At 38.4% G+C, this 14,614-nt stretch overlaps 1 protein-coding gene across 4 annotated transcripts in view; it reads left to right on the top strand.

Annotated features, from left to right (window-relative positions):
* Positions 1 to 12,650, top strand: part of RPS6KA3 (ribosomal protein S6 kinase A3) — a 113,367-nt gene extending 100,717 nt beyond the window's left edge. For all 4 annotated transcript variants that reach the window (XM_039247386.1, XM_039247388.1, XM_039247389.1 and 1 more), the window contains 4 exons: positions 3,749 to 3,825; positions 4,361 to 4,478; positions 10,267 to 10,407; positions 11,270 to 12,650. In XM_039247386.1, coding sequence (XP_039103317.1) covers positions 3,749 to 3,825; positions 4,361 to 4,478; positions 10,267 to 10,407; positions 11,270 to 11,392 — 459 coding nt within the window. In that variant the 3' untranslated portion in view covers positions 11,393 to 12,650. The remainder of the gene's footprint in view (positions 1 to 3,748; positions 3,826 to 4,360; positions 4,479 to 10,266; positions 10,408 to 11,269) is intronic.
* Positions 12,651 to 14,614: the final 1,964 nt, after the last annotated feature.

The raw sequence follows: 14,614 nt of genomic DNA, 5'->3' as shown, positions 1-14,614 counted from the left end.
AAAACTCATTTGCTGTGTTTAATATAGAATAGTTAATAGTTGTTTAATTGAAGACTTCATGAACAAGTAATTAAAATACAATGTCAGCTCTTTTTCTTCTGATGACAGTTCATCCTGTCCTCAGTCCCCTATTTCATAGTCCACTACAATCCTTTTCTTGCCCTGACTTCAGTCTTTCTACATAATCACTCATCTGTAGTGGTCTACTATCATAACACTTTTGTGCTTGTCCGTGCTTAGAATTAAATGGAAACTAGTTTATTCTCATCCTTTCCTAATACCCTTTTAATTTCCTGGTTTTGTCACCATCTTCCTGTATTTCTGAGGCTGAAACATCATGGTCTCTTCTTATCTTTAGCTACATAACCAGGTATCATCTCTTTTATCTTCTAAAACCAGTGTAGGGGCGCCTGGTGGCTTAGTCGGTTAAGCGTCCGACTTTCGCTTAGGTCATGATCTCTCGGTTTTTGGGTTCTTGCCCTGTTTTGGGCTCTGTGCTGACTGCCAGCTCAGAGCCTGGAACCTGTTTCAGTCTGTGACTCCCTCTCTCTCTGACCCTCCCCTGCTCATGCTGTCTCTCTCTCTCTCTCCTAGAAATAAATAAAACATAAAAAAAAAAAAAATTTAAAACCAGTGTAAAGTTCTGTTCATATAACTGCTATCCTGGCCCTGGCTCCTTCACCACGCCCCAAATGACTGCCATGGCCTAGCTTTACCTTGCTCCCTTCCTCATTCTGGGATCATTCCACAGAAGAGCTGCAGCGTTACTCAAGTCTTTTTTCAAGCCCTTCTTTGATCACGTTGCTGCTTTTCCTAAGAAATTTCTGTTCCTCATTGTAGCAAATCTAAAATCCACTTCTTTGCCCTCAAGATTTCTTGTCTTTTTATTATCATTATGTAAAAACACATAACTATGAACTACATAAGAAAAAATAATAGTTAGATCAAGAAGATGTGGTATATTTATACAATGGAATACTACATGGCAATGAGAAAGAATGAAATCTGGCCATTGTAGCAACATGGGTGGAACTAGAGGGTGTTATTCTGAGCGAAATAAGTCAGACAGAGAAGGACAGATACCATATGTTTGCACATATAGGTGGATTAGGAATAAGTTAATGGAGGACGAAGCAGGAGAAGAAGGGGAAAAATAGTTGGGGAGAGGGAAGGAGGCAAACTATGAGAGGCTCTTGAATGCTGAGAACAAACTGAAGGCTGATGGGGGTGGGGAGGCGAAGTGGGGTGATGGGCATGGTGGAGGGCACTTATGGGGATGAGCACTGGGTGGTATATGGAAACCAACTTGACAATAAAGTAAGAAAAGAAAAAGAAAAAATAATAGTTAACCAAGGCACCTAGGTAGCTCACTTGGTTAAGCGTCCAACTCTTGGTTTTGGCTCAGGTCATGTCCTCACAGTTTGTGGGTTCAAGCCCCACATTGGCCTCCATGCTGACAGCCTGGAGTCTACTTGGGATTCTGTCTCTTCTGTTCTCTATGCCCCTCCCCCACTCGTGCACGCTCTGTCTCTCAAAATAAATAAATTTAAAAAAAAATAGTAGTCAAGGGGCACCTGGATGGCTCAGTCGGTTAAGCATCCAACTTCGGCTCAGATCATGATCTCACGGTTCGTGGGTTCAAGCCCCACGTCGGGCTCTGTGCTGACAGCTAGCTCAGAGCCTGGAGCCTGCTTCAGATTCTGTATCTCCTCTCTCTGACCCTCCCCTGCTCACGCTGTGTCTGTCTGTCTGTCTCTCTCTCTCTCAGAAATAAGTAAAACATTAAAAAAAAATTTTTTAATTAATAGTCAACCCTAATATAGGGATTATGTGCCAGTCACATGTATTAACTGATTTAATCCTCACAACATAGAGTTTATATATAATAATTCTTTCTAATTATAACTATGTGAAGTAAGTACTTTTATTCACGTTTTATAGGAAACCAGGTGCACAGTGAAAGGTTACATAATATGTTTGAGGTCAGATCAAGATTTGATCCCCGGCTATATGGCTATAAAGTCTATGCATTTACCATTAGATATTTCACAAAAAATGATAATAGTTGGTAATGTTAGAATGGTTAGATTATGGGGTTAGATTTCCGTCTCTATTTACCAAACTTTTTGTAATTTTACTACTTTGAGGCATAAAATAATACTTTTAAAAAGATTACTTGCACCTGTTCTTCTAGAACTAATGAGGGACAGACTCTTTGCTTGTTTGTCCACATATCCACAGCATCTGACACGTGTGGTATCCAAGCATAGTCACTTCATCTGGCTGTCTCATTTCCCCCCATGAGTGTCTCCTGCTTCAGACAGTCAATCTCCTTGAAATCACCATGTAGCTGTTCTGCCTTGGCACATTGAATGTTTTTTGCTTCAAAGCCTCTGAATTCATTGTTTTCAGGAAATCTTCCATAATTAAACTCTCTTTAGACTTGACCTTTTAACTCTTTGTCTCCTACTCACCACTTAGTCATCCAGGTTAAAACTTGGAAGTCCTGCTGAAATCCTCCTTCTCCATCATTTCTCCACATTCAGTCGGTCACCAAACCCTTTCCATTCTGATTCCTAAATATTTTAGACCTCTTATTCTTTACCGTCTACATCCCATCTGTACTAAAGTGTTCCTCTTTTATCTTTTTACATCTCTTTCTCTCCATGTCCTGCCTTAGTGTGGTTCCTCACAGCCTTTAACTTAGTTTGCTATGTTTCCTGTCAATTGGCCTTTTTTCCAGTCTGTCTTCTTAGCAGCATTTCCTCTATACCTTGAGTTATCCTTTTGGTGTATACATCTACTTATTTTATGTCTCTGTTTAACGCTTCACTGACAACTGATTGCCTTCAGGAAAAATATTTTAATTCCTTAACAAGATATTTGTAAAAGCCCTTCATTCTCTCTTATGTACCCTACCTGGAGATCTGGCCACACTGAATTCTTGCCTGTCCTTAAGCATGCTCTGCTCTCTTCCTTCTGACCTTTGAGTGTCCTCTGCCCTCCCCAACCTCTTCCCTTTGTCTCCTGAATTCTTATAGGCCCAGTACAAGCAGGCTGCTCCCTAGCCTTCTCTCCACGTATCAAGAATGAATTGTTTCCTCATCTTTATACTCAGACCATTTTAGATATAGTTTTGTTATGATACTTACTATGTTGAATTACTAACTTTATATTTATTTATTTATTTATTTATTTACTTACCTCCCCTGCCATATTCTAATTTTCTTAAGGTAACCAGAGTGTTTTGTATTTATCACTGTTGGTGCCTAATAATAGTTGATTACTAAATGCTCAAGTGAGTTATGTTATATATGTAAAAGTATAATTTTGCATTATATCATTTGTACTTTTATATGTGTTCTTTTTTTAAAATGTATATCTATTTTTGAGAGAGAGAGACAGAGAGAGCGAGAGAGAGAGCGAGTGAGCAGGGGTGGGACAGAGAAAGAGGAAGACACAGAATCAGAAGCAGGCTCCAGGCTGAGCAGTCATTGATAGTTTTCTGTATGCCGCAGCAGCACTCAATAAATGGTAATTCAAATACCAAAATTAAATTTTATATATATATGAATTATTAGTCATAGAATATTCTAGAGTAGAGTTAATATATTGCCTTATTTGTTAATCATGTTCTTTTCAGGTTTTTCTTAAATGCCTTGATATAGAAGGTACAATGTAGTTCATAGCCTATTCACATCTCTAAAGTGAACAGTGGTGTGTTAATATTAATTTTTACTTTTTCTAGGTTTTAAAACGACAAGGCTATGATGCTGCTTGTGATATATGGAGTCTTGGTGTCCTCCTCTATACAATGCTTACTGGGTGAGTGGATCATAAGTTGTAAGCATTTATTCATCAATATTTTCTTCTAATTATCTAGTTTTGTTTTTTTAATCTCTGCATTGTAATAACATTCTTTTCATGTTTTCTCCTGTCACTTAGTGATACAGTCCTGTATGTGTGTGTGTATGTGTGTATATATATTTATAACTGTATCATTACTGATTTTCTATAATGTACCATTTATTAATGTCTTAAGGTCTGACCTTGATTTGTTCCATACCTTTTTAATACTCTTATGTCATAAATATACACTACTTTAAATACTTTATTCTTATGTGTCATATCTTAAAATACTTATATTATCATATATTAAGTCTAGTTAATATTTCATAGCTTATACCTTGAACTGGTGCTTTATGGAACTTCATGATGTTGATGTTTTTTACTTTTGGAGATTTCAATGAAGTATTACATTGAATTACTCAGAGTACTCTTGGATACTGCAAAGAAATGTGAAGATTACCAACCAAAAAGAAACTTTATTCATTAACTTTTTAATTTTATTATAAAATAGTTACACTCCATTTGCAAATGGCCCTGATGACACACCAGAGGAAATATTGGCACGGATAGGCAGTGGAAAATTCTCACTCAGTGGTGGTTATTGGAATTCTGTTTCAGACACAGCAAAGGTAAGTATGGCTTCCTTTTAGAAGCTTTTGAGAAAATAATTTTTCATAATCCCTAGGGGGGAAAAGCTTTTGTTATGAAGTAGTTAAAAACTACTTAAAAACAAAACTTTTGTTTATGAAATAATATTTTGAAGTGATGTAACTAAATAACTTGAACTCACAAATGGACCACTTATTTTGTATAGAAAGTATTGGTTTGGCTTTATTATCCATCTAAAACTACTTCTTACTTACAAATATGCTGAATAATAATAGTGGTAGTCTTCATGATTCGTGTTTCTTTTCTGTGCCTCATGCTGCACTTCTCCTAAATCATCCCATCTAATCTTAACAAACCCTGTAAAATAGGTGGTAGTATCTCCATTTCACAGAAGGAAAGCAAGGCCCAGAATTTTGGTGTGAATTTGTTCTTGGTTACCTACCAGCTACGTGTGGTTGCTTCTAATCAAACAGTTGATTCCAAAGCCTTTGTTCCCTAGAATAAACCATACCATGTTCTCTTTTTGGTCATATTATGTAGAAAGGGGTCTCATCTTGTTCACAGTAAACAGTAGTATAGTTTCGTAGTATCTGCTTGAAATGCACTTGATTATATGGAAACCAACTTGACAATAAACTATGTAAAAAAAAAAAAATGCACTTGAAACGCCTTTCTTCCTGGAAGATCCGCCAGCCTCTGGCTGACTTGCTTTCCAACTCTGCACTACTTCCATTTTATTCATGGAAAGTGCTCTTTTAAAAAGAAGAGCAAACAATTTAAAAACTAAAAAGAAAAAGAAGAGCAAAGTTTTCCACTTGCAAGTGAGAAAAACGTACAGGAGACAAAGAAGATAATTACTGGTAAAAGTGCTTGCTGGTTTCTCTTGGAGGTGGAAGCTTGAGTTGAGACGATTGCATAAGCAAATAGGGTATGTAACAAATGTAGATTGATACTTTTGGCATAGAGATGAAGCCTTTGTTACCCAATTTAATGTCTATGTAGATAATATTTGGCTTTATAACTGATTTAAAATGAACTGTTAGCCTTTCCCTTTTTTTAACCATAAAATTTCTTAAACTAGTTGATTCGTTTTTCTGGGATTTCTTTTTCATCCATGTATTGAGCACCTACAACCTGCTTAATAAGTGAGGGTCCAGGGATAAAAGATGTGACTGAGATAGAATTCCTGATCTCAAGAAGCTCACAGCTAGTTGGGAGATGGCCAAAAGCCTACAGTACAGTGTCATGTGTGCTGTTACACTGGTACATTTTTTGTGTTAAAGAAGTTCACAGATGGTGCTCAGTCAGAAAGATTTCCAGGAAAGCTTTCCAGAAGCAGTGAAGGGATTTTCCTGGCAGCTTCAGGGAGCAGAAGGATGTATTCCATCCCAGGCTGAGAGAGCAGCACACGCTATTTGTGCTCATGACAGCCTGAGCATGGCAGAACGCCTCCAGGTTGCTGTGCACCATTTGATGTGACTAGTACAGGATGCACGTGAGAAGATAGCTGGTGGACCCAGATTGTGAAAGGCTTTCTACAAGGTTATGCTCAGGATTTTCAGTTTATTGGAAAACTGTTGGAAAATATTAAGCATTTTCATGATTACATTTTCCTTTTTTAAAATGTTTGCTTATTTTTAAGAGAGAGAGAGAGAGAGCAAGGGAGGGGCAGAGGGAAAGGGAGAGAGAGAATCCCAAGCAGGCTGTGCTGTCAGGACAGAGCCCACCATAGGGCTCGATCTCACAAACCATGAGATCATGACCTGAGACGAAATCAAGACTGAGTCTTGATTCAACCAACTCAACCAGCTGAGTCACCAGGCGCCCTGGAGATTTTCTTTGTTTAAATTTATTCTGTGGAGGAATAATTCTTATCCATGGAGTCTGCCACAAATTGTCATGATCAGTTGTGAGGCATATCGAGTAATGTCACTGCTTGCTTTTTAAATAAATTCTAGAGATAACCTCAACTTGCTCTAATTTCAGTAATTTGGTTCTCAATGACTTGCATTCCAGTATGCTGTTTTGAGTAAAAGAAAAAGGTGAGATAAAAATAGGATCTAACTCACAGGCTTTCTTATAAATGTCACGTTATTACTAATAACTTTCCCTAATTTGTCCAGTTAAGACTTGAGATTGTTGGGGAGCCAACAATGCTTAACAATGCTCAGTCGGTTAAGCATCCGACTTCACTCATTCATGATCTCATGGTTCGCGAGTTCGAGCCCTGCGTCAGGCTCTGTGAGGGCAGCTCAGAGCCTGGAGCCTCCTTCAGATTCCGTGTCTCCCTGTCTCTCTGTCCCTCCCTGCTCGCGCTCTCCTTTTCTCTATTGAAACTAAATAAACATTAAAAAAAAATAAGAAAAGACTTGAGATTGCAAGCATAATGTGATAAGTGATAAGTGAATATACCCACAAAATTAGGAAGGAGGATTCTATCAATCTGATGTGTCACCTCAAGAGCACATTGCACATGTGAATGTCACCAGTCATATGGGCCATATGTGTCATATGTGGCTTTGAGAAGAACAGGACCGTTTACTGGGCACTTCTGTGCCAAGGACTATTCTAACGCTTTTACCTACATTATTTCATTCATTACTCACTGACTTAATATTAGGGACTTTACTTGTAAGGTTTTGCAGTAGTTCAGGTCACGAATAATGGGGATCTACGCTAGAGCAGGTATAGCAGGATTTGAGCCAAATGAAAGAGAAATTTAGGAGGCAAAATAGATTTGGTGGTTAATTGGACATAAGAAGCAAGGGAGAAGCAGATAGCAAGCATGTAGTCCCTGTTTCCACATCAGGCAAACGAGTAGGGTAGTGGCGTCCTTCACCAAGATGTGGAATACAAAAGTAGTTTTGAGAGAAGTGTTGCTTACAGATTTGGAAGTTAGGAATTTGAAATGTGACTGTGATATATAGTTAAGGGATGTATGTCCATCAGGCACCTGGCCATATGGATGTAGATCTTAGGAAGAAGTAGAAGTCTCAGATGGACTGTGGAGTTAGAAGTTGTCATCATCTGTAGTAGCTAAAGCCATGAGCACAAATGAGCTGTGTGAGCAGTGATGAGAGCTATGGAAGGAATTCAAAGGAGCCACCACCATTTAATCAGAAAGCTTAGGAGGAATAGCCATTGAAGAGTAACAGAACAGGAGAAGTAGTTCTCAGTGACTTGGCCCAAGTGCACTGCTTAAGGCACAGATCTGATTAAAATTATAGTAGAGTTTTGTCGTGTCCCTCAGCAGTTCTGCAACCTTTTAGGTTCTTGAAGCACATTATCCCACCTTAAGAACTTGGAAGGGGAGATGCTGATTGTTTCACTTTTTATTTCTAATTCTGTTCAGTAGCTTATTCCTGCTCTTAGCTGTTAATGAAAACTCAAAATAAGAAACTGTTAATATCTAATAGCAGAGGAATCCTTAGAATAACATCTCAGCTCCCAGTATACAATCAACCACCTGGTTCTTTTTTTTTTTTTTTTNAAGAAACTGTTAATATCTAATAGCAGAGGAATCCTTAGAATAACATCTCAGCTCCCAGTATACAATCAACCACCTGGTTCTTTTTTTTTTTTTTTTTTTTTTTTTTTTTTTTTTTTTTTTTTTTTTTGAGAGAGAGAGAGACAGCGTGAGCAGGGGAGGGTCAGAGAGAGAGGGAGTCACAGACTGAAACAAGCTTCAGGCTCTGAGCTGGCAGTCAGCACAGAGCCTGATGCGGGGCTCGAACCCATGAACCGCGAGATCATGACCCAAGCGAAAGTCGGACGCTTAACCGACTAAGCCACCCAGGCGCCCCTCAACCACCTGGTTCTACTGTTTCTTGCTTTTAAGTACCTCAATTCCATCCATATTTCTGCATCTCTTATACTGCCCTGAAGCCATCAGCTCTTGCCAGTCTCAAATTAGAGTCTCCAAGCTTGCACCCTCCAATCCATTTTCCTCCACACTTAGCATAATCTCTCTAAAGTACAAACATGACTGTATTACTCCTTTGCTTTAAATGATTTCTTATCTCCAAGGACCTTCATGGTCTGGTCCCTTCTTACCTTTCTCAGTTTGTCTGCTGCTACGTTCTCCTTTGCAGTTTTTGTTACAGCCACATTGTAGTTCCTTTCAGTTCCTTAACTGGCATGTTCTCCTGTCCCTGAGGGCTTTCCTTTAAATACACTCTTCTCTGCCTCCCTGAATTGCTGTTTCCCCCTCCTCTTCTCTAATCCATCTCCTCCTCATCCTTCAAGTCTCACATTCCTCTTAGGAAGCCACTCCTAAGCCACAGCACCCTGTTCAGGTCAAGTGTCTCTTTGTTTTCCTTTAGTTGTACCTTTTTATTCATCCCATCAAAGAACTTACTTTTTGCTTTGTAATTGATTCTTTGTCTCTCCCTCACTGGGCTGAAAGCCCCATGAGGTCAGAGTTCATTTTTATCTTATTCACTGTTAAATACCCAACACCTCACAGAATACCTGGCCTTCAGTGGATATTTAGTAGATATATTCTGAATGAAAAATTAAACAAGTTGGAGATGGCTTTTAGAAATCATAACTGTGTTATTTTTTTTTTAATGTTTTTTATTTATTTCTAGGAGAGAGAGAGACAGCGTGAGCAGGGGAGGGTCAGAGAGAGAGGGAGTCACAGAATCTGAAACAGGCTCCAGGCTCTGAGCTGGCAGCACAGAGCCCGACGCGGGGCTTGAACCCACGAACCGCGAGATCATGACCTGAGCGAAAGTCGGACGCTTAACCGACTAAGCCACCCGGGCGCCCCATAACTGTGTTATTTTTGAGAGTATAAAACTAGCAATTATATGGGTCTATACTTTAGCATAGGAAAGCATTTGGATAGATAGAAAGCATTTGTCTCTTGAAGAATGAGATTCTGGGAGTTCTTAATGTTCTTTTGCTTCTCCCTAGTTCTGACTTTTTTTTTTATAATGCCTGTGAGTTGCTTATAAAGTGGGAAAAAAATAAAAATAACACTAATCTGGGGTTCCTGGTTGGCTCAGTTGGTAGAGTATGCGACTCTTGATCTCAGGGTCGTGAATTCAAGCCCTGCGTTAGACATGGAACCTACTTTAAAAACAAAACAAAACAAAACAAAACTCTAATCTTTTGAAAGGGGCATTTGGAGCCCTCCAATTAGATTCCTATTATTAGGCAGTTATGTTCTGCTTTTCATTATTACCAGCAGCACAAAAAAGTCTATAGCTAAAAATTGCTTAGAAATAAACCTACAGGGGTGCCTAGGTGGCTCAGTTGGTTGAGCTTCCGACTTCAGCTCAGGTGATGTTCTCCTGGTTCACAAGTTTGAGCCCCGTGTCCAATTCTGTGCTGAGAGCTTAGAGCCTGGAGCCTGCTTCAAATGCTGTGTCTCCCTCTCTCTTTGCCCTTCCTCCGCTTGTTTTCTCTCTCTCTTTCTGTCTCTCTCAAAAATAAATAAAACATTAAAAATTAAAAAATAAACCTACAGAAGTGTAGAAAAATCAGAATATCTAGGTAAAAAAAGAGCCAAAGGACTTAAAGATACATAAATGTGGTGAGCTTACTTTTTCTAATGCACCAAAATTACTGTTTCTCAGGGAAGAGAAAAACAGAGAAACAGAGACTTAGGTTTTTGCTTTCTTTTGTTTGTTTGTTGTTTTAAGAAATTATCATGTTGACCAAATTGCTTTGAGCCCAAAGTTTTGGTGCCAGGAAAATATAGTGTCATGGAGGCTAAGGAAGAATGCTGACCAGTGCCAAGTGCTAGAGTAAAACAAACAAGAAAGAGTTAAGCTTGTTTTATTATTATTCTTCCCATTCCAGGACCTGGTGTCAAAGATGCTTCATGTGGACCCTCATCAGAGACTAACTGCTGCCCTTGTGCTCAGACATCCTTGGATCGTCCACTGGGACCAACTGCCGCAATACCAACTAAACAGACAGGACGCGCCCCATCTAGTCAAGGTGAGTGGCCTCATCAGGCACCGTTTTCCATGTGTTATGCAGGAGACTCTGAGCTGCCCTCTCCATGCCCACACCACCTTTCCCTTTCCCTCATCCTGCTTCCATTTCTCGAATGGGATTCCTTTAAAGTGAGTAGTGTAGAAAAGAAAAAATCAAGGCACACCAAAATATCATAATAAAACTAGTTTAAGAATAACTTCTGGGGCGCCTGGGTGGCTTAGTCGGTTAAGTGTCTGACTTCAGCTCAGGTCATGATCTTACGGTTCGTGAGTTGGATCCCCGTGTCGGGCTCTGTGCTGACAGCTCGTAGCCTGGAGCCTGCTTCGGACTCTGTGTCTCCCTGTCTCTCTGCCCCTCCCCTGCCTGTGCTCTATCTCTGTCTCTCAAAAATAAATGTTAAAATTTTTTTAAAAAATGACTTCTGAATGCATCATTCAGATAAGCCTATGGATTTCCTACCTTTTCTGTATACTTTACTTTTTTATGCAAAACCCAAAACAAACTTTGAGGTCACCAGCAGTGGCAAAACACAGGTTCCAAAGAGCATGCTTTGCTACCTCTCATATTAAAGGATTGCAAAGAAACAAATTGAATAGCCCTGAGAAAAGTGAGGACTGCTTGTTATAAGTTCATCCTTGTCCTTTCTCATCCATAATTTCAGCCACCCACATCTGCATCTTCAACTTTAGTTAAATCAGAGGGTTTGACCAGTGTGGTTATTTTCGTTATAAGCCCAATTAAATCTGTGTAAATTTTCATATGAAGAAATTGGGAGGGAGGGAATCTCCATTTGATATTCTGTGTACATGTGACTCACCTACCCATTGTCATTTGTGTTGTGACCTTTCTTTCCTGTTTTCAGGGAGCCATGGCAGCTACATATTCTGCTTTAAACCGTAATCAGTCACCAGTTTTGGAACCAGTAGGCCGTTCTACTCTTGCTCAGCGGAGAGGTATTAAAAAAATCACCTCCACAGCCCTGTGAAGTGACCTCAGTGAGATATTTGGTACCATGGTGTAAGCTGATAGCACAAGTTCTGGCGACAGGTAGCACATATCTGAGAGACACCTGCAAGCACACACTGTCCCAGCTGGTACCCATAATGCTGCTGCTCCTGCTGCTGCTCCTGCTTCCGTCTCTTCTCGCTTTAAATGATTGTTAGCAAGTTAGATTTTCCTGGAGCTTCGGATGAAATGAAAATGGAAACGTGATGAAGACATATTCACTGAATCAACGAGAAAAATGAACATATGAATACCACCTAAAAATACACTGAATAAAGTACTCTACACCATATAGCATTATTTTTATAGGAAATATTTCATGTCCCTGAAATATTCTTTGTTAGTTATAGGGATGGACAGTTTATGTTAAGCACTTAGCTTAAACAATCCGTTTCTATTAGCACTGTATCCCTTGTGCCATCCAACATTTTGTATGTTTTTGTAAACAGTTCATATACAGTACATTTCTGTACTGCTTTCTTTAATGTATACATGCTTTGTTTAACTTGGAATCTATTATTATTAATCAATTGACTATTAAATCTGGTTAAATAGTTCACCTGGATTAACAGTATTGTTGGACAGCCCTAAAAATGGCCAGATTGTGGAACAGCTGTTGAATGTAATAACTTCCAAAATGTACATATCTTTCCCCGTGTCTGTTTCACTGGTTCGTTCATTTGTTTGTTTCTTAAAGTCAGGTGCTTTGTCAGACTAACCTAGAGAGCTGTTATGGTAGAGAAAGTTATCACATGTGTGTGGCATGACATCAAGAGTACAACTATGAAGTTAGTCCATATACGTTGCAACTCCTTAGGGTTCTTTTTTCCTTAATTAAGGAAGTAGTTCTTGCACTTTTAATCTTGAATAGTATCCATATTTAGTATTTGGCATATAATTCGGGATTTTGCCAATATACATCAAAGGCCTTTAAGAGTTATGGTGAAGAGATTGGCAAAGGAAAATTTAGCAACACATCATTCAAGTCCCATTGGATCTTTCATATTTAAATAGATGAAGTTGCAGAATTTAGCATATGAATAACAGGATACCTGTTCTTGTATACCTGCAAGAAAAGTATGCTTTTTTTGGAAAAAAGGTAAATCATAATGAGTTCTATCCCATTACCATGCTCTATATTAAACACTAATTTGAATGTAATAAAGGCCACCAGCCTCTATATGAAATTGGATTTAAACTTTCTTATTCGAGGGAATAAAACATTCTTGATCAAACAATATCTGTTCTCACCTGAAATCATAGCTAAGGTAGGCTAAGCGAATGTTCACCATTGTTTGCTGAATTCCTTCTGATGATTTATAGCCATATAATGTTTCCTTTAACTTCAGAAATGATCAGCTTTCATAGTGGTCACTGGGTCTGCTTCCATTACAGTATTCATTATCTACATCTAATCTGGGTAGTTTTCACAATTTTATTTGATTAAGGAAATTTTTGTATCCATTATTACCTGTATTTTGGTCAAGCTATCTACCATACATCAATTTATAATATGAAAAACATGAACAAGGAAAAAGTGGTTTGGCTTAGCCTTATCAAGAATGTGCCCAGTGGATCTTAGTCATCTACTGAGCCATTTACATCAGAAGTCTTTTTTTCCTGCCTGAAGCTTTAAGGCTTCCCTTGAAAGTAAAAAGCCAAGAAAGCATACTTCAGTTAAATGTCTTGGAAGCCACTTATTATTTCTTAATTTCTCCTCTATGCTACTAAAGATAAAGGGAAAATCTGTAACATTAATTTTGCTTAAGTGACACAAAATTATTATCACATAGAAATCAAATGTAAGTTTATCTTCTAAATAAAAAATATATAGGAGGAGGGACTTCAGAAGATCTAGTAGGAGGAAGTTCTTCTTTTTAATTTTTGAGTATATGAATGCTTACTATCAAAAACTGCTTCCCATTGCCTGGAAAGAAAGCTTTCTTTCCTTTCTCTCTCTATTCAGTAGTTCAAACTGTGACCATCCCAAATTCTTGTCACTTGTAAAATGTTAATGTAACTCTGGGCAGAAAAAAGATACATTTGCAATTTTTGGACACTGTTGCTATTCCATAATTGCTTAGGTGTGTTGTCCACTAAGACTATGGTCTTAGAACCAGAAGTAAATGTGTAGTAAATCCTTATAAGTTATCTAGTCCAACTTTCTCACGTTGCATGTAAAGAACCTAAGACCCAAAGCAAAGACTTCTCATTTGGTTTTTTTACCCTCATAATACCACGCTGCCTTCCCCTCATATTATCACCCAACCAGGAGCAGACTTGTTCAAATATATACATATATTTCTTAGGACAATACTCTACTGGTATATGAATGCCAAGTTGATTGCTTTCAGAGATTTTGCCTTCTTTGCCTATTCCAGCTACCAATTTTATTGAAGAAAAGCAAGTCATATGTTCACAAAAGTGAAGGCTTTTGCCTAAAATGAAGTTCATGAGCTTAACTTATTTCATCTGTGGTCTTGGTTTTCCTATTGCCTTTGACTTAGAACAGACAAAGTTGGGCAACAATTGTGCTCTAAATGTAGTGCTTGCACTGGGTTTACCTTTTCATTAATTTCTGAGTCCAGTTCCTCCAGACCCTTCACCAGTTAGTTCTGCTGGTTACCAGGGCTTTTCCCAGAAAGATTTTAGTTCAGTCTTAAAGATATTTCAATGTGAAAGAAGGAAGGAAACTGTCAGGTCACTTTTACAAGCCCCCTTTTAGCTTATAATCCAAAATAATATCTAAAATTGAAGATTGCACTTAACTTTGCCAAGCACATGCTGAAAAATATGGAATACACTACCATGTGTTTTGTATCTTCCCTTTCAAGTGATGATGTTAAGGTAAGTTTTTGTCCTTTTAATTTTTTATGTAAATCATTTCAGCTCCTAATTTATAGAGATGCCTTTTTCTAAGTACAATAGACCCTTCCTTAACTTTAATGGTTTTGATGTGGATTTGTTTATTCACAAGCAACCCTAGAAGTCCAAAAATGTAATAATTTTGCCACGAATCAAGATGTTGCAAGGTTAATGTGTGGGAAAAGTCACTTAGTGAGTGATGTGGTGTGTATGCATTAGAGATTCACATTTCACATGCCATTGGCTGCAACGTATGGGTTTGGATCAACCATTTCCGACCTAATTTTAAGAAGTAGTTGCTGTTGGGGCCAGGACACATTATGGGAGGTGGGGCTGG

This window comes from Hyaena hyaena, unplaced genomic scaffold, assembly GCF_003009895.1.
Source record: "Hyaena hyaena isolate Hyena2069 unplaced genomic scaffold, ASM300989v1 scaffold_295, whole genome shotgun sequence".
Classification (NCBI taxonomy): Eukaryota; Metazoa; Chordata; class Mammalia; order Carnivora; family Hyaenidae; genus Hyaena; species Hyaena hyaena.
This window is presented reverse-complemented; position numbering and strand designations above follow the sequence as displayed.